This window comes from Chrysemys picta, chromosome 6, assembly GCF_011386835.1.
Source record: "Chrysemys picta bellii isolate R12L10 chromosome 6, ASM1138683v2, whole genome shotgun sequence".
Lineage (NCBI taxonomy): Eukaryota > Metazoa > Chordata > Testudines > Emydidae > Chrysemys > Chrysemys picta.
Window position 1 is genome coordinate 80,950,990 of NC_088796.1, and position 21,051 is coordinate 80,972,040.

A 21,051-nucleotide genomic window follows, 5' to 3' on the forward strand; every position below is an offset into this window, starting at 1 on the left:
GAAGATTTGTGTGTACAGATCCCTCCATCAGGGAGTGTGTGATCTGGTCCATTTTGTGGTGTTTTTTTTTTCTTTTAGGCGTTTTGCATTTTGATTAAAATGTAGTACAGAGGATGTGAGCAATTCTATTTTGGTGGGAATGAAATACTATAAGATTGCCAATATAAACCTCACTCTATTGTCATTATCACAACACTGGATAAATAACTATCACATTATTACCTGTCCTGCAAATCCTACTCCTGTTAATGATTAAGGATCAAGGGTGAAATCTGGCTCCAGTGAAGTCAAGGAGAATCTTACCATTTGCTTCAAAGGGGCTAGGGTTTTACCGAAGGGCCCCAAGATTGTTCTTTTCTCTTCTGATCTCCCCCCTTCTTCCTTGCACCACCAATTTTCTGCCTTTTCAAAGCATAAGAAATACCGTGAATATCAGGTCTTCACTTCTCCCTCTTTGTTCAAGAACATTGATGACTTCTTTGGAGGGTCTTGAATGGCTTCATGTGAGGCTCCAACCTGAAATGCAGCTGCATATGGGACTACTATTCAGACCCTTTCAATATTTTGTACCAAGAGTCTCCAGCAAAGAGGATGAAATGAAGACTGATGTTTGTGGTGGTTCATTTGTTTTATTTATTTATTTTAAAAGGACAGATGAAAAAATCTAAAGCTTCTTTGGTACAAAATACAATTCAAAACAAAACAAAACAAATTGACTTTTGCAATGAAGTTGACCTTTGTTTCCTTCAATATGGACCAACACTCAGGCTACATGATTTGAGAAATGTGGCATTAGCTTAATATTACTAAACAACATCATAATTAACAGCTAATATACTGACTTCTGGATGATTTTCTGCATAGTAAAGTTATAATTTATACAAATCATATTACTCCATAATCTCTCTTTAGAGCAAAAATTCTTAGTGCACCTACTGTAGTACATTTTGGATTATTTCTGGTTGTTTCTTGAATAACAGCCCTAACATGTTTGGAAATACATTATTGCATAATACAATCTCCTAAGAATCTTTACATAGGAAGTGTATTGTATGTTTTAGCAAAGTAACAAATAAATAGATTAAAAAACAGAATGAGATTATAATGCCTGGTCAAACTTTCTTGGAAACAGCTGCTGAGGAGTCAAAATGAAGCTAGGGATGGGGTTCAACCCACTGGGTTAACTGACTGACTAGGTTCTGCTCCAATCACCAGTCTGCATTCTGAGAGGCTGTGGCAGTTATTGACAATTGTGGCAGTGAGCTGGAATCCGAAGTTTTATAGCAAAGCAAGACAAATAATTTAAAAGGAAGATGAGTGTCTGGCAAGATGAAGTTTAAGGAAGATGAGGAGCTTGATTTGTCCTTAACTTACCTGATGTAACACAGGCTACAGTCCCTCCACACCTACCCATTGCAAAATGCTTTGGGGGTGTATGTGATAATGCAATCCACACTGCTGAGAGTCTGGAATTGGTCAGTGCAGCCAAAAAGTGGTTTCTAGGATGCATTGATTCAGCACATCCTCTCGGAACCTTTGTGGAGTTTGCTAAATCTTCTAAATCTCAGTGGAAGGCTGCAAAAGAAGCCGCGTCTGCTTAAACTTCAATCCTATCTAGGACCCAGATGCCTGTACTGGTGTAAGAATATCCATGGGGCATCCCCTCTAGAGATTCCTGACTAGGACTTGGAAACAACCAGATAAGATCTGGGATCCAGAGAAACCACCCCAAGTCTTACTCTGAGCCCAGTGCATGCTATGGATGAACTTTGGGAGTTTAGTCAGTACTGTGTGGATACTTGTGCTGAGAAGAAAGGATCAATAAAGCTTTTAGTGTGAGTGCCTTGATTTAGGCAGTTCCCCAATAACCTGAGACATGACATAAACTAAAGGGAAAAGCTGGAAGAGAAAATCAAACTTGTATATGAGTTAAAGAATATTAAAGGGTAGTATTTAGAGAGAAAGGAAACAGGAAAAAATGCAGAAAGACTATAGGTTTATTAGCAGTTTATAATAAGAAGGGTTTTTTGGCAAAAATGGGCATTTGTCTTGTTTGCTTTTGCCAACTGTTCATCAAGAGCAAATTATGCATTTGTTCTGTTTTGCCAAAAAAACGGGGTGTGCCAAGGTACATTTTGGGGAGGGAAAGTGGTGATGTGAGGCGCCGGGTGGCAGGGCTCGGGCTGTCAACCCTGGACAGCGTGGGACTTGGTGGTGAGCTCCAGCCCTGGGCGGCACAGGCTCAGGCCAGCCCCACATGGTGTCTCGTTTTTACTTGGGGAAATATATCTTTCAACTATTTCTCTCCAGTCTCTTTGACTGCCTGGTGCAGCACAGCCCTCCAGTGTAGCCTGTTACTAGTTAGATTTTCCCAGAGTATGGTGTAAGTGTTGAACATTTTCATGTCCCTCTTGCAAATCTCCTTGAACCTGAGCCTATGTCAGCCACTGGCTTTGGAGCATTCACAAGTTCACCATACAGGAGATCTTTTGTAATGTATCCATTACTCATCTGGTAGATGACCAAGCCAATGGAGATATCTGTGTTTTTGAGAATAGTGATTTAGATTTGGCAATTTTGCTTTCTTGAGTGTTTTGGTGTTGGGAGCTTTGGTTCCCACTTGATCAAGAACTTTGATTCCTGCCTTTCCTGTTGATTGTGATGTGCTCTTGGATTCTCTGAGATTAGCACATCTCAGGAGAGGGGTTTGTGTTGTGGTGGAGATATGCTGTGTGGTTTGCTTCAATAACTAGAAGCATTCTTCAGAGTGTACTGCAAACGAGTCTTTATATTGTACAGTCTTTTTACCAAAAACTAAGGTTGCAGCTATATGGATATTTATTCTGAGTGTGTTCCATGCTGCATCAGCATTCCGGGAAGGTTCAATTGATTAAATAGATTCTCTGAAATTCACAGTGGATTAGATACACCTTCCTTTGTCTCTGGCGTTGATGTTAATGCATGGGTAACAGCTTTGTTTGGTATAATGAAATTTCCATAGTGAAATCCTGATTTAGCAGTACACAAGTACATGATCTGTGTCACATTCTGCACTGGGAAAGCTGTGAGTATGGAGAACATCCTGTAGGTGTTTTCTGTGGGTGATAATTAAATCAATTTGATACTAGTGTCTAGATCTAGGGTGTTCCCATAAGACTCTCCAGCAGTCACTGTCTTGGAAGCAGGTACTGGTAATGCACGGCCCTTAGTGAGTGTAAAACTCTGGTAGTTTTTGCCCATTGTCATTCATATTTCCCATTTCATGATGGCCACATATTGTGATCTGAGCTGAAATCTCCCGGCAGATAGAGTTGCTTGCCTGGTGGTAGCTTGCTGATGATGCTGTCAAGTTACTGATAAAATAACTGACACTATAGAACACTAGGGCACCCCTTACCAATCTCAGAGATGCTAGCTGTTGGGAACAAAAACAATTGCCACAGTTAATTTGGGAGCCGAGTATGCAAAGCAAAGTGTTAGTAGAGCATATCTGGCATTTTCACTAGACCAGGGGTTCTCAAACTGGGGGTCGGATCCCTCAGGGGGTCGTGAGGTGATTACATGGGGTGGTCACGAGCTGTCAACCTCCACTCCAAACCCCACTTTGTCTCCAGCATTTATAATGGTGTTAAATATATAAAAAAGTGTTTTTAATTTGTAACGGGGGGGGGGGGGTTCACACTCAGAGGCTTGGTATGTGAAAGGGGTCACCAGTACAAAAAGTTTGAGAGCCACTGCACTAGACAATAGAAAGGGATGTTTGAGAAATCGGGAACTATCTACTGGTGCTTTGTTTGGATGGGAAATGTCACATCCCATGTTGTTTCCTTTCAGGGGTGGTATTCTCAGTTAAGAATCATTTTTTTTATTATTTTTTTTAAAAAGGTCTTGTATTTCTGTCGTTGCTCCATCAGAGGATCTGAAGGTGCTTTACAGATGACAAATTATGTTTTGCAAAATGGCCAAGAGGGACAGAAGTATAAACTTCTTTATGCCTCTTTCTCCCAGAGAATAATGGATAAGTGACTCCCACAACAGATTTCACGGTAGTAATCTATGGCACAGCTGGGAACAGAACACAGATCTTCTAACTCCCAATCCTGGGCTTTAATTACAAGACCATCCTTCAAATATTTGAATCGGAAACCCCTCCAGTCTTAGCCTCTTCTATTCCTTATTTCTTACCAGCATGGGAGTGATGCCATTGATACACATTCCCAGCATCCCACATCACCTTGTATGTAATCCTGGGTGCATGAAAAAGATGTAACAGATTCACTAGCGAACTGATCATGTTTAAATTAATACTTTCAATGTAAACGATTTAACAAAATATATCCCAAGAGGTTTTTTTTTAATTTTTAAATTGGACATACCACTTGGGTTACAATATATCATCTCTCAGTTTAGGGAACTCATAGGATGGTGGTTATTAACCACTAGGCGCCACAGTTGCTTCATACAAATGCAGTAAAATGAGTCTTGATCTGTCAAGGAAAAAAGTCTCAAAAAGCCTATGTGGTATATCAAAATTTTGGTAATGAATTGTATTTCCAGAATATATGTATATCTGCATATTCATAATCAGAATCCATTTAAATATTTAGCTTAATGTTTACTTCACTTTTCTTTCTGCTTAAGAGTTCTCTTTATTAACTAATTCTTTTAGTAGCACACACTGCCTTAAAGTGTGGTTTCACTCTTAATAGTAAGTATGTAAAAATATCCTTTTAATTCAGAATTCATCTTTCTGCACATTTAATTAACAAAGTTTCCACTGCTTTTAGACCTGAAGAGCCAGAACAGCTGAAATTGAGTGACTCAGAGGTCATTTCATCTTGTGTATCATGAATGGAATTGTGTAACTAACTGAGAGGTACTTAATAAACTTCAGCAACCACACTGAAGATAATACAGGTGCACTGGTATCACTGAGGCCAAAATTTGAAGACACAGGGGTTACAAGGCTGTAAACGAACATCTGTTGATGATGCACAGGACTGAAAGAAACTAGCCTAAGTCTCAGAGAGCAAGCTAAATTTGCAAGGGTGGCAATTGGGGTAAAGGGGGAATACAGAGAGCTTTGAGACATACAAACCTCTTGTGCCATTTTTAGAAACACTTTTTTCAGTGGAGAGAAACTTTTAAATATATTTCCTCCTTTCAGTGATCTTAACATTATAGCACATTTCTCACCAAGAGAAGGCAAGGTAGAAAAGACAAGGTAGGTGAGGTAATATCTTTTATTGGATCTTCCTGTTGGTGGAAGATACAAGCTTTCAAGAGACACAGCTCTTCAGGACTGGGGAAGGAAGCAGAGTGTAGCTCAAAAGTTTGCACCTTTCACCAGTAGAAGTGGGTCCAGTAAAAGATATTACATTACCTAACCTTGTTTCTCTCATATTCTCTCATTACCTATCTTGTTTCTCTCATATTCTTGACATGGCTACAACAAAATGGCAAGCAGGTAAAGAGGAACTGAGGGATATCTCAAAAATGTATTGGAAATAGACAAGGTACAGAAGGGCAATAAAAATGACTAGGGGAATAGAACAGCTTCCATATGAGGGGAGATTAATAAGACTGGGACTTTTCAGGTTGGAAAAGAGATGACTAAGGGGAAGGAGGAATCTGATATAGGTCTATAAAATCATGACTGGTGTGAGAAAGTAAATAATGAAGTGTTATTTACTCCTTTTTATAATAGCAGAACTAGGGGGTCACCAAATGAAATGAACAGGCAGCAGGTTTAAAACAAATAAAAGGAGGTTTTTCTTCGCACAACGCACAGTGAACCTGTGGGCCTCTTTGCCAGAGGATGCTGTGAAGGCCAAGACTATAACAGGATTAAAAAAAGAACTAGATAAATTCATGGAGAATAGGTCAATCAATGGCTATTAGATAGGATTGGCAGGGATGGTGTCCCTAGTCTCTGTGTGCCAGAAGCTGGGAATGGGTGACAGGGGAAGGATCACTTGATGATTACCTGTTCTGTTCATTCAGACGGGCAACTAGAATTGGCCACTGTCAGAAGACCGGATATTAAGTCTGACCCAGTATTGCCATTCTTATGTTCTTAGGGATGGCTAACAAAGGGTGGAATGTTAGAGTCCATGGATATCTCTTGATCCTAAGAAGAGTCACTTCTTAAAAACCTTGATAAGCTTCTATGCTGTAGCTCTGTGGAAACAGTACAGTCTGAGAACAAAAGTTACTTCTCTGTAGGTGATGACGATGAAGAGTGGGTTCTTCTATTAAGTCTGCAAAGTATACTTACACCTTCTACAATTAAGAGGTAAAATATCTGTACTGATTTTCATCAAACCCAGAAATGGAGCTGAGAATAATGTGAGAGAATTACCATTTTGGAAAAAAAATTCTATAAAATATCTTCTTTATCTCACTCTTCCATTGATTTTTATCTAGCTGAACCAGCCTTCTCTCCTCCCCACCTCAATGTCACTCAGTCTTGCCTTCTTTACATCTGATGTATAATAAACAGAGCCATTAAATCCTACCGCCACAGATTTTAAGAGCTACAAAAAAGTAGGTGCTTTTGATAGAAAAACTATTACATATGCACTACTGGAGCTTCTAGAATTATTTCAGTGCAATGATATTTGGGTGCTAGATAATTGGGTGCTAGAAACTTGTTTGAGCATTGGCCTGCTAAACCCAGGGTTGTGAGTTCAATCCTTAAAGGGGCCCATTTAGGGATGGGGCAAAAAGCTGTCTGGGGATTGGTCCTGCTTTGAGCAAGCGGTTGGACTAGATGACCTCCTGAGGTCCCCTCCAACCCTCATATTCTATGAAAATTTCATTGCTTGTGTTGTTGTGTAGCATTGATGAAGGTATTATTAGTTGAAGGATGGTGATATTACTAGTGGATGTAAATATTTTGAGCAAATATCAATGGCAAGATGACTGTTAAGTTTAAAAACGGTTTATAGATGTGGACTGAAAGTAGTTTGTTACCTGTCCATTATTTTAACCCTTATGCCTTTGAATAAACCAGCTTTTACATTCCTATATCCTAGGTCTGAACAATTATCTTTCTTAATGATTGGAGAAATTCAGAGGGGGGGGGGAAGCTACCTAACGATTTTGGAGCTCTTAGTAACATATTTAGCAAGTTATGAAGCAAGCCAGGGAGGAGGGGAGGAATACATTTCCTGGCTTGAAAGTTATTAAATGTTGAAAGCCAAGGAACAGATGGGGTGGAGGACTGAAGTTTCCACAGCCTCCCTCACAAAATATATCCCCACTTTGCCTTTAGTAATTATCCTTTTGAGGGGAAAACCAGGCCCTTCTTTCTTTTTGCAAAGTTCTGTGACCTCTTTCAGCTAAAGAAAACTTGTGATTGCTGGTGATGCAACAGCTCTTTACCGCTCTCTCGCGGTTATAGCGGTGAGGGGATGAGTAAATGTGTGGGTGCAGTGTTAAGCGCCCCCACCCCAGGCTCCCAACAGCAGCTGCTGTTGGAAGGGGCATTTCCCTCACTAGCGTTAAGCAGCCCGATGCTCCCAGGACTTGGAGAGACAGCGTGGCTGATAGCCTAGCCCAGCCTGATGCTTTAGGACTTTCCTGACCCCCGTCACCCCACCCCGGTCCCGTAGCTGCTGTGTTGCAGCTGGGCTAGGGCACCTTGACGAGCCCAGGCTGGAGCTGTGAGGAAGGACACGGGTGCTGCCCCTGTTAGGAGTTGGATCAAGGACAGGGCGCCAGGGGCAGGAGTGGAGAAATGGGAGGGGGGAGCCGAGGGAAGAGGGGGCTCCGGGCCGGGCAGGGGGCGCAGCGGGAGGAGGACGGGGAGGAAGATCTAGGAAAAGGGGGCGGCCCGTAAAAAAATCGTTTCCTTCCGGAGAAGCAGCTGCGGCGGGGACTCGCCCTGCCCGGGGTCCAGGCAGCGGCGGCTGCTGCTGCTCCCTCCTGCGTGAGGCGCTCGGCGGCCGCCGCGGGAGTGGGATGAACGGCGAGCTGGGGCCGCCGCCGCCGCGTGGAGGAGGCTGAGCTGTGGGAGGGGCGAGGAGGGACCAGCCGCGGCGGTGACAAGGTGCCAGCAGTGGAGGGGCCGCCGCCGCCGCCCGGCTTCTCGCTCCTGCTGCCGCCGCCGGGAGAAGTTTAGCTCTGAGCAACGGAAGCCAGCAGCCGCCGTCGGAGCAGGAGGCGGCGCCGGGGCCGGGCAGCCCGGCGCTAACTCGGCACAGGGACCTCAGCAGCAGCCTCCTCGCCCCGCAGCTCGTGTGCGGGACCCTCCCTCTCTCTCCGCCTGCCCGCACCATGGCAGCGCGGTCCCGCAGACCCTGGCTGAGCGTGGTGCTGGGGCTGGTGCTGGGCTTCACCGCCGCCTCCTGGCTCATCGCCCCCAAAGTGGCCGAGATGAGCGAGAGGAAGAGACGCGCCTCCAGCCTTTGCTCCTACTACGGCCGCGCGGCGGGGGGCGCCCGGGCGCAGCAGGAGGCGGCGGCTGCGGCGGCGGCGCTGGGGGGCACCGGCTTCAGGAGCAGCCCTTGGGAGCTGCAGGCGGAGGAGGGCACCGTCCCCAGCCCCCCAGCCGCGGCCGGCGGGGAAGGGGAGCCGGAAGAGGAGGAGGAAGCCGGGGAGAAGCGGAGCGGCAGGCACGGGAGCAGCCACAATGGGAGCGGGGACTGGGGGGGTCCCGCGGGCTGTGCGAAGCCCCGCAACTTCCTCTACGTGGGGGTGATGACGGCCCAGAAGTACCTGGGCAGCCGGGCGGTGGCGGCGCAGCGGACCTGGGCGCGCTTCATCCCCGGCAGGGTGGAGTTCTTCTCCAGCCAGGGCTCCACCGCCCCGCTCGCGGGGCCCGGGCTGCCTCCGCTGCCAGTCGTCGCCCTGCCCGGGGTAGACGATTCCTACCCGCCCCAGAAGAAATCCTTCATGATGATCAAGTACATGCACGACCACTACCTGGACAAGTACGAGTGGTTCATGCGGGCGGACGACGATGTCTACATCAAAGGTGATGCTGGGCACCTAACACTCGTCCCCAAATGCTCAACCCCTCCCGGGGCACTTCCCAGAGCTGCCAAACCGGGACTGGCTTGACGTGGGGGGAGATTCCCATCAGGGGCAATGACAAGCCACGTGAATCGTCAAAAGCAATAACTAAAACCCGTTTCTATCCCCTCTTCTCCCCCACTTTCCAGAGCTGCCAAACTAGGACCATCTGTATAATGGAGAGTCCCATAAATGGGCGAAACTTAAACTATCTTATTGAAACCCACATAAATAACCACTCAAGCCTTTTAAAAACTCCCTTAAAACTAACCCAATAGTTGAGCGTCCTTCATTCTGTGCTAATCCCCGCAAAAGAGTGAGAGCTGGCAGCAGGTCTGACTCCTCTGTTCTTCAGTGCGTCCCCACTGGCCTGACAAACACACACCACCTGTGTGTGTCTGTCTCTGGGTAGTTTTGAAAAACGTAGCCAGCGCTTTGCTGATCCCTGTCAGAGATGGCTAAAAGCTAAATCTCCATTTTTTGTCTGTTAGTCCCAATGCTTCGGCAGGGATTTATAGCTGGAAACAGAATTGCCAGTACAGGTGTCCGAGGGAATTCAGTTTTGCGGGTATGTAGGAGATGAGTCTCCGCTCTCGCTTTCGCCCAGGCTTGAGAAATGAATGTATAATGCAGGGTTTTCGCCTGGAACCCTAACTAATCTTTTAAAGGATCTCTTCGACGTTATCCCAGGCGTAGTTCAGTGGTTATTTGAGGGATTAGTGTTGTTTTTTCTCTTCCCCTTTCGCCCCCGAAAACCGGGACAATAGCAGTTGAAGGCAATTACTTTTATTTGCAGCAGACTGTAATTTTGTGTATGAACTTAAGTATTATCTTTAAATACTGATTCCTTCAAGGTGCTAGTAACTTGAGATATGCTCATGCATTGTTATCCCAGGGCACTTACAGTTAAGAAATGAGGATGCTTTTTAGTACTAACATACTTGCTTGCTAACATTGTCAGTTGCTTCCGCCACTGAGTAGCGGGGAACAGACATCTGTCTTTTTGTAATAAATGAGGATGAAATGTTCAGTCTCCGAGGCTTTTAAAAGTGTTCCACTTCCCTTAAAATACTTCCAAAGGGTGTGTTGGTTCGAATCCAGAGAAACATTGATGTATGTCTGTTCTCCGAGGTGTTGCGGGGTTTACCTCGCATCTCAATTCCATGTGCGTGTACTGGGGTGGTTTCCAAGTGATGTTATACAAGGCACAGTAGTTGGAACTGTAATCAAGTTGCATAGTGAAGGCAGTTGGTGGGACGCTAAGCTTTTAGTGATATTAATATTCAGGAACCAAGACTTTTTCAGTGAAAAATCAATATTCTTGAATGCCTTAAGGGTGGTGAAGATGATGTGCTGGAATTTATGCTTAAGGATCAATCAAATGCCTCACTGTTTGAAGCAAATATTTATTATTTTAATGATGTGCCTCTAGGTTGGCTGACTTAAAGAGGATCCCTTACTACAGTCTGGGCACTTACTTTGATCAAAAGAAAGAAATCTGCCAGGTTTCTCCAATTGCAGATTTTAAGATGAACTTTAGGGAAGAGACTAAGCCCAAGCTGGTGGGAATTCAGTTATGCTTTCACTGTTGTGCGTTTAAAGCTTCCCACATAGCTCAGCTATGCAGCCTAAGGGTGGCAGTCCGTCCTCATCTTACTCCTCTGTATACAACTATCGCAGCTCACAATGCAGGTAGTATTACACGTCAGACATCCATACTACTTGGGCACAGCAGTATGAGTTAAGGACTGAATTTAGATCTGGCAAAAGTAATTTTCAGAAGACTTAATTTTTTTTTAAATGAAATACTTTAAAATTGTATCTTTTGCTGCATTTTTAAGATATAGATATTTTTGATAAAACAATTCCTTTTTGTTGTTCCATGCATCCTTTGAATCCTGGATTTTTCTTTATTATTTTTTGCCCATTAATGTTGCAAAGGTTCCTTGTCAGGCCATTGTCATGCTTTGCAGTGTATCTCTGAAAAGCTTTTGCAGCATGCTTTCTATTCAAGTTTTTAGTACCATTGGAAAATGGCCTTCTGATACATGCTACCTTACAGTGTTTGCTGCTGCTTAAGGAAAAATGCTTGTGTTCTGATAAGCATAAATTTCTCACCATCAATGGATTATGTATATTATGAGCATGAGGGCTCAATTTGCAGTGCCTATTAAAGATGTTATGGAATGTAGCAATTTTGCTAATGAAGGAGATGATTTTTTACCTATTTAATTTTGTCACTTTATTTTTTTAAATGACTTTATGGACTAACTTGCTTGCTACATTTCATAATTATATATTCACATGTGTATATGTATACATTTTACAGTATAGAAGTACACCTCTACCTCGATATAATGCGACCCGATATAACACAAATTGGGATATAACGCAGTAAAGCAGTGCTCCGGGGGGGCAGGGCTGGGCACTCCAATGGATCAAAGCAAGTTCGATATAATGTGGTTTCACCTATAACACGGTAAGATTTTTTGGCTCCCGAGGACAGCGTTATATCAAGGTAGAGGTGTAGTACAGAAAGAAAAACTGCCACTCTTCTTTTGTACTCATCTGTAACTTGGAAGCCACCACCTTTTGTAAATTGTTGCAAGGCTAAATTTATACATCAAATTGAAACTTTTAAGAAAATGTTCTCAAAAGGAGAAATTGATATCAAGTTATCGTTTGCTGTACTGCTTTGCATCATTGGAAACATCCAGACAGGTAACTGAACTCAGGTATAGACTTTGGGGGAATATGAAAAAATATTTGACAAAAAACAGGTTTAAATTAATTATAGTTATACAGTTAAAGTTGTATTTTTTTTAATTAATCCTGTTATATTTATTTCTGGCATAATTTTCTCCATTTGGGGTAATATATCAATGCAGATTTTGTCCATGTAAGTTTACTAGGATGTCAGGTCTAATTATGACTTCTATATGCTTCTCCTCCTTATTTTGGTAGATAACTTACACTGGAAATGGTGTTCCAGTACAGCTATACTGGCAAACCATCCTAATGTAAGACACATTTTATACTGGCAAAATAATGTTTTTTCCCCATATAGCTTGTAGCAGTTGTCCAAATGAAAGGAACTATATCAGCAAAAGTATTTTTTGCTAGTATAAATGTGTCTACACTAATGCTTTTGCTGATGTAAAATGCCTTAAAACTTACGTCAGAATAGAAAGATTGGTTGGGTGTGACTTTTTTTCTTTTTAAGTGTGCATTGAAACAGAGAAAATTACATTAGATTATTATAGAAAATTATGAAAAAGGTGCTTGTTACGTTTAAAGAATGGTTGAGATGCAGAAAACTAGATGACTGTTAGAAGAGCTGAAGAGATAATGCTCACCGTTTCTCTTCCTAGGTGAAAAATTGGAGGAGTTCCTTAGGTCACTGAACAGCAGTAAACCTCTCTATTTGGGGCAAACTGGTCTGGGAAATATTGAAGAACTTGGAAAACTGGGGCTTGAGCCTGGAGAAAATTTCTGCATGGGAGGGCCAGGAATGATCTTCAGTAGAGAAGTTCTCAGGAGAATGGTGCCACATATAGGTGAATGTCTTCGAGAAATGTACACCACACATGAGGATGTGGAAGTGGGAAGATGCGTCCGCCGATTTGGTGGAACCCAGTGCGTTTGGTCATATGAGGTAAGAAGTAATGGATAAATCATGATGGCTTTAATATACAGATTTTTATGTGAGAACGTAAGTAAGTGTATCTCTAATCTTTTCCCCTCTTTACTATTTTTAAGTGCAACTATATCAGGATGTAAATTACTGATCATAAAAAGATGAAAAACTACATTCACAGAGCCTCATCGCTGAAAAATATTTTGATTTATTTATTTCTGCCCATAAGTAAAAGTTGTTTTCTGGTGCCAGATGAGCTCATATCAGTAAGAAGCTGTATCATAAATATGTCATTTTATATGTATCATGGCTTATTATAATACTAGGTTAAGGGTTTATATGCATTTGTCAAATAAATTGCAATTTGTATAAACATGCATATTAACATTTGGATCACTATTTTTCTGATTGCACATAATGTCTTTGTCTTGTACAATCACTCGACAGATTATATCTATATCCTTCTATAAGTTCTTCAGCAATGTTATTGTGGTGTTCAGAGTGTAGTAGCATTTACTATTTTCCTAATGGTTCAGATGTACTTTTAATAAAGAACTGTTTGCTATGTGAGAAAGCAACGTGGTATGATTACTTTATTTTGGAGTCTAATGAAATGGTGTTTGATGAAGAATATATCACACCAATAGATACAGGCAGCATAACAAATTATAGAAGTCATACATATTCAAGGAGCACATAAATTCCTCTAATATTCAATCAAGTTTTTAAGTAAAGATACATATTAGGCTACTAAAAATTTGGTTGCAATGCTGATATTATATTTTACAAAACTAAATCAACCTCTATAGCTGTTTTACTAGGGAGGCTATAATTACGTGTAAGATTATGCTTGTAGATAAAAATATAGACTCGGAGTACATGGACAGGAGTCATAACTGATATAGTGAATATGATTTAAGCTATTTTGATTGGTTCTTTAGTATTAATGTATGCTTGCCCTTGTGGCACCATCTCGTTAAACAGGAAAAAATCATTTCAGTAGGCCAGTGAAAGAGGTTATGCGCCATTAAAGACAAAAAGGCAGTAAAATAATTGGTTTTGTGTGTTTGTTATTTTTCAGAAAGCTTCAGCTAAATGTGGTGGTCTTTTTTTAAAATGGCTTTGGAAAGCTACATTGGATATAAATAGGTGAATGACAGTATTTCTTTAATGGTTAAAAATCTCTGCTTAGTAAAATATTGCTTGCAGGTGATGGGAGTCTTGTACTTTAACCACATTATTAATAAGTGTGGTTGAAGATTTATTTTGAGAACATTTTGTGTTACAGTGTATAAAATACACTAGTGGCATAGAAAAATTGCTTAAAAATAATGAAATAATAATGTGCATCATGCAGATGGACGTAAAACTTTGACTAGGATTCTCTAATCCTAGTCATGCAGATGGACGTAAAACTTTGACTAGGATTCACCATTTTAATCAAATTACTAAATTTAGATCCAGAGCCCACATTCTGATCTATTTGGGCTACTCCCACACAAAACCCCATTGAAGTTGGCAGGGCTTCATGGAGTTGCAGGGGGTCTATCCATGCATAACAGAATGCAGGATGGTGCCGCAGTCCTAACAGTGCCATTTTGAGAGATTGTGGTTCTATTTTACCCATTCTTCTTTGTTGTCTTGGTTAATTCCCCCCTTTCCCCTCCCCCCCCCCCCGAAGATAACTGGCAATCAAATTCTTCATTGAGCTCCACATGAGCAGAGAGGTCCACCTGCTTGGGGTTCAGGGCAGGATTGTGGCCTTAAACTGTCTGCTTTTTGGAGATGTGTTTATGCAGCACCTAGAATAATAGGATCCCCAATTCTGACTGGGACCTTTGAGGGTCACTGCCATATATATATTAAATAAAGAAAAACTGAAAAGTAAATGTTTGATACTGTAATGTTAAATGGTGATTTTGAAAAGTGTCCTAGTATTAGAAGAATTTTGTCACTTCATGTACAAAGAGCTCTAAAATACATATATGATTAAAACGAACTTTTTGAGACAATACATTAGTTCTGAAGGATTAAATATTTAAGTTAGGTATAAAGGAGAAGTGAAATGAATAAAAATTCTTCATAGCAAGCTAAAGTGCAGTCATTTTTAGACATGAGGAATGCATATATTTTCTATTTATTCATTTAGACGTGCTAGGAAGTAGGATGGGATTTTAAGATTAAAAAAGGGAAAAAAAATAGATCTGCAACATATTTTTAAGTCACATTGTGACAAAATATATTTTTAAAATTTTATGTAAAAGGATTTTATTGAAGCATTTAAGATCTACTGGTAACACATTTTACAATGGCTGTGTGAATAGGTCTTCTAGGATTTTACTTCTCTCCAGCTTTGCCATGAAGTATAACTGGAGACATAATGCTCCAGTTTCAGCAAAGCCCTAGATATTCTGACAAACGTAAGGATCCTTAGGTTACAGATGTGCTTTGGAACAGTTTCACATTTTTATTATGTAATAGTTTGTTCAAGGTACAGGTTTTAATAGTGTACCTCCATTAATACTACAGTGTACTGTTGAAAGTACACCTCTACCTCGATATAATGTGACCCGACATAATACAAATTCGGATATAATGCGGTAAAGCAGTGCTCCGGGGGAGAGGGGGGGGGCTGCGCACTCCGGTGGATCAAAGCAAGTTCAATATAAGGCAGTTTCACCTATAACGCGGTAAGATTTTTTGGCTCCTGAGGACAGCGTTATATCGAGGTAGAGGTGTAGTTAAATTAGACTAACCTGTGTGGTGATTTTTTCACCTCAGTGGATTGAATCCTTTTTTGTTGTATTAATAAAATGTGATGGTGTACTCCTTTATGATTTTCTTAGAACAGCAAGCTACTTCACATACTTAAGGTCAAATTTTTTTCCTCAGGTAACTGCATGCAACTCCTGGGGCCAGTCCTGTACTCCTTATGTAGGCAGACATTGAGTCCAGGTGGGTTGAAATACCTGGACACAACAGAGTGACTTCAGGGCAAAGTTTCATCCTTCTTTATGAACTTCCAAGCTTCTGTTGGGCCATATTCTGCAGCAACATACAACAGTGTAAATTAGGAATATCTCCACTGTAATTAATGGATTTAAACTGGTGTAGGCAAGAGCAGAATCAGGCCCACTATTGCATTTCTTTGGGGTGAGTTTGAACTGTAAGTTCTTAGTGCAGACATGGAACGGTACTATATACAGATTGTGTACTTAGCTTTCAGAGAAACAGGTGGTCATAGTTCTCTATACTGTAGCCTTATTTTCTCAGTTGCTGTTTTTTTCTCAGTGCTTTTAAAGTCATATATGAAGATTACCTTCAGAAAAGTCAGTGTTATACAGAGCACATCTTGAAGGTTAAACATCAGAACTGTGTGCTGAGTGACAAAAGTAAAATGGGTAAGAGTGGCAACCCAACTGTGTGTTTTCTGCTTCTGTTCTGTATGGATTTAACCTCTGTCAGCTAATACCTTTTGTCTACACTATGTGCAAACTGACATTTAAAAAACCTGTTAATGTATTTTAAAACATTGCTCATTTTTCCCGTGTAGACAAATACAATGATGATTCAATATTCAAATTTTTGGTGATGTCACACCAATTGATATGTAATAGACCTGACCTATCTGGTTAAGGTAAATCCTCTCTCTCTGTATTTAATGCAGTATTGCCAGCCCTTGCTCCCAAAAAATCATGAGCTTTTGAAAAACTTGCGATTGTCTTGTGATTTTTCTGGTGGTGTTTTTTTGTTTGTTTGTTTTTGAGCTTTTCAGGGTTCATGTTTTCTAGCTTTTCTTTGTAACCCTGAGGTCTAGAAACTTTCATTTTATTTTTAATGAGATTAGCTGTGTTGTTAGAGATGCATAGTTTTATAAACTTTTATATTCTATAGCAGGGGTAGGCAACCTATGGCACGCGTGCCGAAGGCAGCACGTGAGCTGATTTTCAGTGGCACTCACACAGCCTGGGTCCTGGCCACCCGGTCCGTGGGGCTCTGCATTTTAATTTAATTTTAAATGAAGCTTCTTAAACACCTTAAACCCTTTTTAAACACCTTTTTAAAAACCTTATTTACTTTACATACAACAATAGTTTAGTTATATATTATAGACTTCTAGAAAGAGACATTCTAAAAATGTTAAAATGTATTACTGGCACGCGAAACCTTAAATCAGAGTGAATAAATGAAGACTTGGCACAGCACTTCTGAAAGGTTGTCGACCCCTGTTCTATAGAGAATAGACTCTGTTCTATAGAGTATAAAATATTACAGTATTTTAAACTACACATGATTGCTTGTTTATTTATTGGTTTACCATTTTAAAGGGACTTGACTGTGGAAGCTTGTATTGGATAATTTATTTGCTGTGTGTTCTTTTTTTAAAATGATAATGCTGATTTTGTAAACATTTTTTAAAAAATTGTATCCCCTGGGTGTAAAATAGAAAATAGTTAATGCTGTAAAGCAGGAAAATAAAAAAAATGCAGGATTTAACTAGCTGCATACATCACCCCTGTCAGGAATTGGACATCATTATTGTGAATACTGGGTACCAAATTGAGCAGAAGGTGGCAATTGAGATAAGGAGTGTGTTTCCAGAACTGAAAAAGGAGAATCAGGAAAGATGGACAGATAAGTCAAAGACCCCTCTTACCAAGTTGATTTGGGACAATCAAGGCATAACTCTGTTAGGTTTTTGGTTTATTCAGTTTGCATATGATTTTATATTTTTTCTTCAGTGCAAGAGAAGGCACATTCTTGAAACTAAGTACTTTGTGAAATATGATGCATTTACTTTGATCTTTTGAATGTACATATTGTAATTTCTACAGCATGTGTAATATGGATTAATATTGTATGTGGCTTGAGAGTTTTCTTTTTCTACACATCTAAATGCATAATTCTAATACCTGTGTGCACATTTTACCATCAGTTTTATATGGTTCTATGAAAATGTTCCAGTATGTTGTTGAAAAATAGTTAAAGGCTGAGACTGTTTAATAGCCTGCCTCTTGTTGCCTCCTGATAAAGATGTATTGTAATTTATGTAAGCATGCTGTAATTAAAACTAAACCCCCAACATTCAAAATTCTGTTGGTCATAATATTACAGAAATGGGTTTTGTTCCTTCTTCCATTATTTTTTTTAAATAGAAGAGGTGTATTACATGCAAGCACCCAATCAAATAAAAATTGCTCATTTCAGGAAGTGCACCTTGAAAGTGGATTGATGTCTCAGCACTTATATCAGTGGTTCCCAAACTTTAACAACCTGTGAACACCTTTCACTAAAATGTCAAGTCTCACGAACCCCCTCCTAAAAATGAATATTTCCAGGGATTTTCTCCTTTACCTGAGTATAAATTATAAAAGCAGTGATCTTGGAAATATAAAATTTGTTTTTATGACATGCTTATTACACACTATTTATTATTAATTATTATTTATAATTACACTATTTTTATTACATTATGAAAATGGCAACACTCTTCCAAGATCTCACTTCCATACCTTGTATCACTTTGAATAAGTCTGTTATAAGACAAGGCTCCTATGTTTCATCAAGGAGTATCAGATGCGAAACAGCATGAAGGTATTTAAGAAGCCAACTCAAAGAGTTCCTCCTACATAAGCATTCAGATCTTGAGTAGTCCAGGCAAACAACGCACGTTACAGCAAAGCTTAAACTTGTTCTTCATAATAATTCTAAAAACAATACTACCTGCCTATTTAATTTTAAAAACAGCAAAAAATATCCACCTCCCTTTCCATTTCTTATAAGGAGTCTTGGAGTTTAAATCTCCTCAGTATGATAGATATGCTTGCTTTGATCTGCTTAGCTCTTGGAAGTCCAGGGGCTCCAGGCTGCTGGCCCCATGCTGTCTGGGGTCCCCTAGGCACAGCTCTGTCTGCCATTAGGGAATTTTTTCCCGAGCACCCTCTGTAACATTTTGTGAACCCCCGGGGGTTCACGAACCCCAGTTTGGGAACCACTGACTTATATGAAACTTTAGGACCCTTATAAGTGGACTTCTTTCCCCCTTAAAATACCCTGGGATTTTCCAATCAAAGTCAGTATTGCTCTTTGCATCTTTAACTTCTAGTTTATGTCTTATGCCTCTTCTTTGTGGCTATAGGGTGGGATGGGGTAGGGGTATATACATAGGATAATACACATCTGCGGACCATTAACTAGGGTTACCATATGTCCGTTTTTTCCCGGACATATCCGGCTTTTCGGCAATCAAACCCCCGTCCGGGGGGAATTGCCAAAAAGCCAAACATGTCCGGGAAAATGTCGGCCGGGCACTTCCCCTCCCACAGCGGCTCTGCTCCTCCCTGGACTCTTCGGCTCTGTTTAAGAGTCGAGCTGCCCGAGCGTTATGGGCTTCAGGCAGCCCCCATGCCTCCGGACCCCCAGCCGCCGGCCGGGCACTTCCCCTCCCGGGCTCCGGCGGCGCAGGGTCTGGAGGCATGGGGGCTGCCCGAAGCTAGTAGCGCTCGGGCAGCTCGGCTCTTAAACAGAGCCGAAGAGTCAGGGGAGGAGCAGAGCCTCCGGCCGCGGCAGCTCTGCTCCTCTTCTGACTCTTCGGCTCTGTTTAAGAGCCGAGCGCTATGGGCTTCGGGCAGCCCCCATGCCTCCGGACCCTGCGCCGCCGGAGCCCGGGAGGGAAAGCGCCCGGCCGGCAGCTGGGGTCCGGAGGCCAGGGGGCTGCCTGAAGCCCATAGCGCTCGGGCAGCTCGGCTCTTAAACAGAGCTGAAGAGTCCGGGGAGGAGCAGAGCCACCGCAGGAGGGGAAGTGCCCGGCCGGCATTTTCCCGGACATGTTTGGCTTTTTGGCAATTCCCCCCGGACGGGGGTTTGACTGCCGAAAAGCCGGACATGTCCGGGAAAAAGAGGATGTATGGTAACCCTAGTCTTTTGGATTCCCTCTAACCTTTCCTACCTAATCTTCTCTTTATCTTGAAGTCACTGTCAATAAAAAACATCACTAAACATAAATACACTGTGGTTTCAGTTCAGTACCACCATTATCTTCATTGTTCACAAAACTTTACATTCCCCAAGGATTCAGCAGTTGAATTTGTTTTTCATACACTTTATAGGCTTGGTTTTATTTCTCCTTCATAATTCTGCAAATACAGTTCTGATTGTTCTTAAACATAAGTCATCAAGACAAATAGTTTTTGAAACTATGTTGCTTGAATTTTCCTACAAGGTGAGTTGTTTTCTGCAGATGAAAATGCAAATAACATTGTATACGTTGCTTTTAATGTATGCAACCATTCTTAAAATGTTATTAATTGTTTAAACTTGATTTTTCAGTATTGCTTTTTACATTGTTACCCAGTTGACAAAGTACTCTTTGATTTGTTTTCCTACTTGTCTCCTCTTACTGTGACTTAAGTCTGTGCTCTTGGGCTTTCTCTCCCGCTTCTCCCCTCATCCTTTGACAAGGTCAGCAAAACAGGTTATGTCGCAATAGTGAAATGTTCATTAAGAAAGCAACTGGCAGCTATAAACAATCAGACCTAAATATATATATACATGGAAGAAAAGATATTTTGAGACCGATATTAACTCTTTAAGTATTATTTCAGCTGTAACTGTACAAATTTAGAAAACCAGAAAAATACATTGGGCTATTACACCCATGGAAAAGAAAGCAGGATATAGCTTATTATTCATCATAGAGGAATGAGCTATCAAAGGTCCTTTCCCTGTCCTTGTGTGAGGGTCCTGGGAATGCTCTAAAAGTAGAGAGAAACATCTATTGGGTGGTCGAAGGACTCGGTCATTCCAGGTCCTGGTGCTTTCTATAGTCTGTGGTTATCTTTTCAAAGCAGTACTCTACCCATTCCAGAGCTAGTATTTAGTCCTTTGGCTAGTAAGTGACTGGTAAATGTTCCAAACCATGTAAGTTATTGGGCCTAGTGTAACATTTGTGGCTTCAGTGGTATTATGCTGGGCCCATGAAATCTTGGCCCATTTTGTTTAGGATATCTTTACAAATATGTATTTTTCTAATAAAATAGATAAAGTAGACAACAGTCTTTTAACCCAGAACTTCTTAACAACAAAAATCTATGATTTCAGATGACTCAGTGGGAGAAGAGTAAATCTAGAAGGGAAAAACATTTTCTTTTAACCACTAACATTTTGCTGATTTAATCCATATGTAATTTTGCCTTTTAAGTCTGGCTAGAAAAATGGAGTCCACCTAGCAATTTTATTAAGAAATGTCACTTGTGCACTAAGTATTATGGAGAAAATAGCCATTCTCCATAATTAAGTAGAGCTAGCCTTCTTTTATAATAACCATGGGTTGTTTTATCCTTAACTTTACTAGACTGAAACTAATCTGTCATTAATTTAATAGCCTTATTCTATAA

General features: G+C 41.1%; 1 protein-coding gene across 1 annotated transcript in view; it reads left to right on the forward strand.

The window, feature by feature from the left end:
• Window positions 1-7,825: 7,825 nt before the first annotated feature.
• Window positions 7,826-21,051, forward strand: part of CHSY3 (chondroitin sulfate synthase 3) — a 251,318-nt gene continuing 238,092 nt past the window's right edge. The window contains exons 1-2 of the mRNA XM_005303068.4: window positions 7,826-8,980; window positions 12,390-12,673. Coding sequence (XP_005303125.2) covers window positions 8,281-8,980; window positions 12,390-12,673 — 984 coding nt within the window. The 5' untranslated portion in view covers window positions 7,826-8,280. The remainder of the gene's footprint in view (window positions 8,981-12,389; window positions 12,674-21,051) is intronic.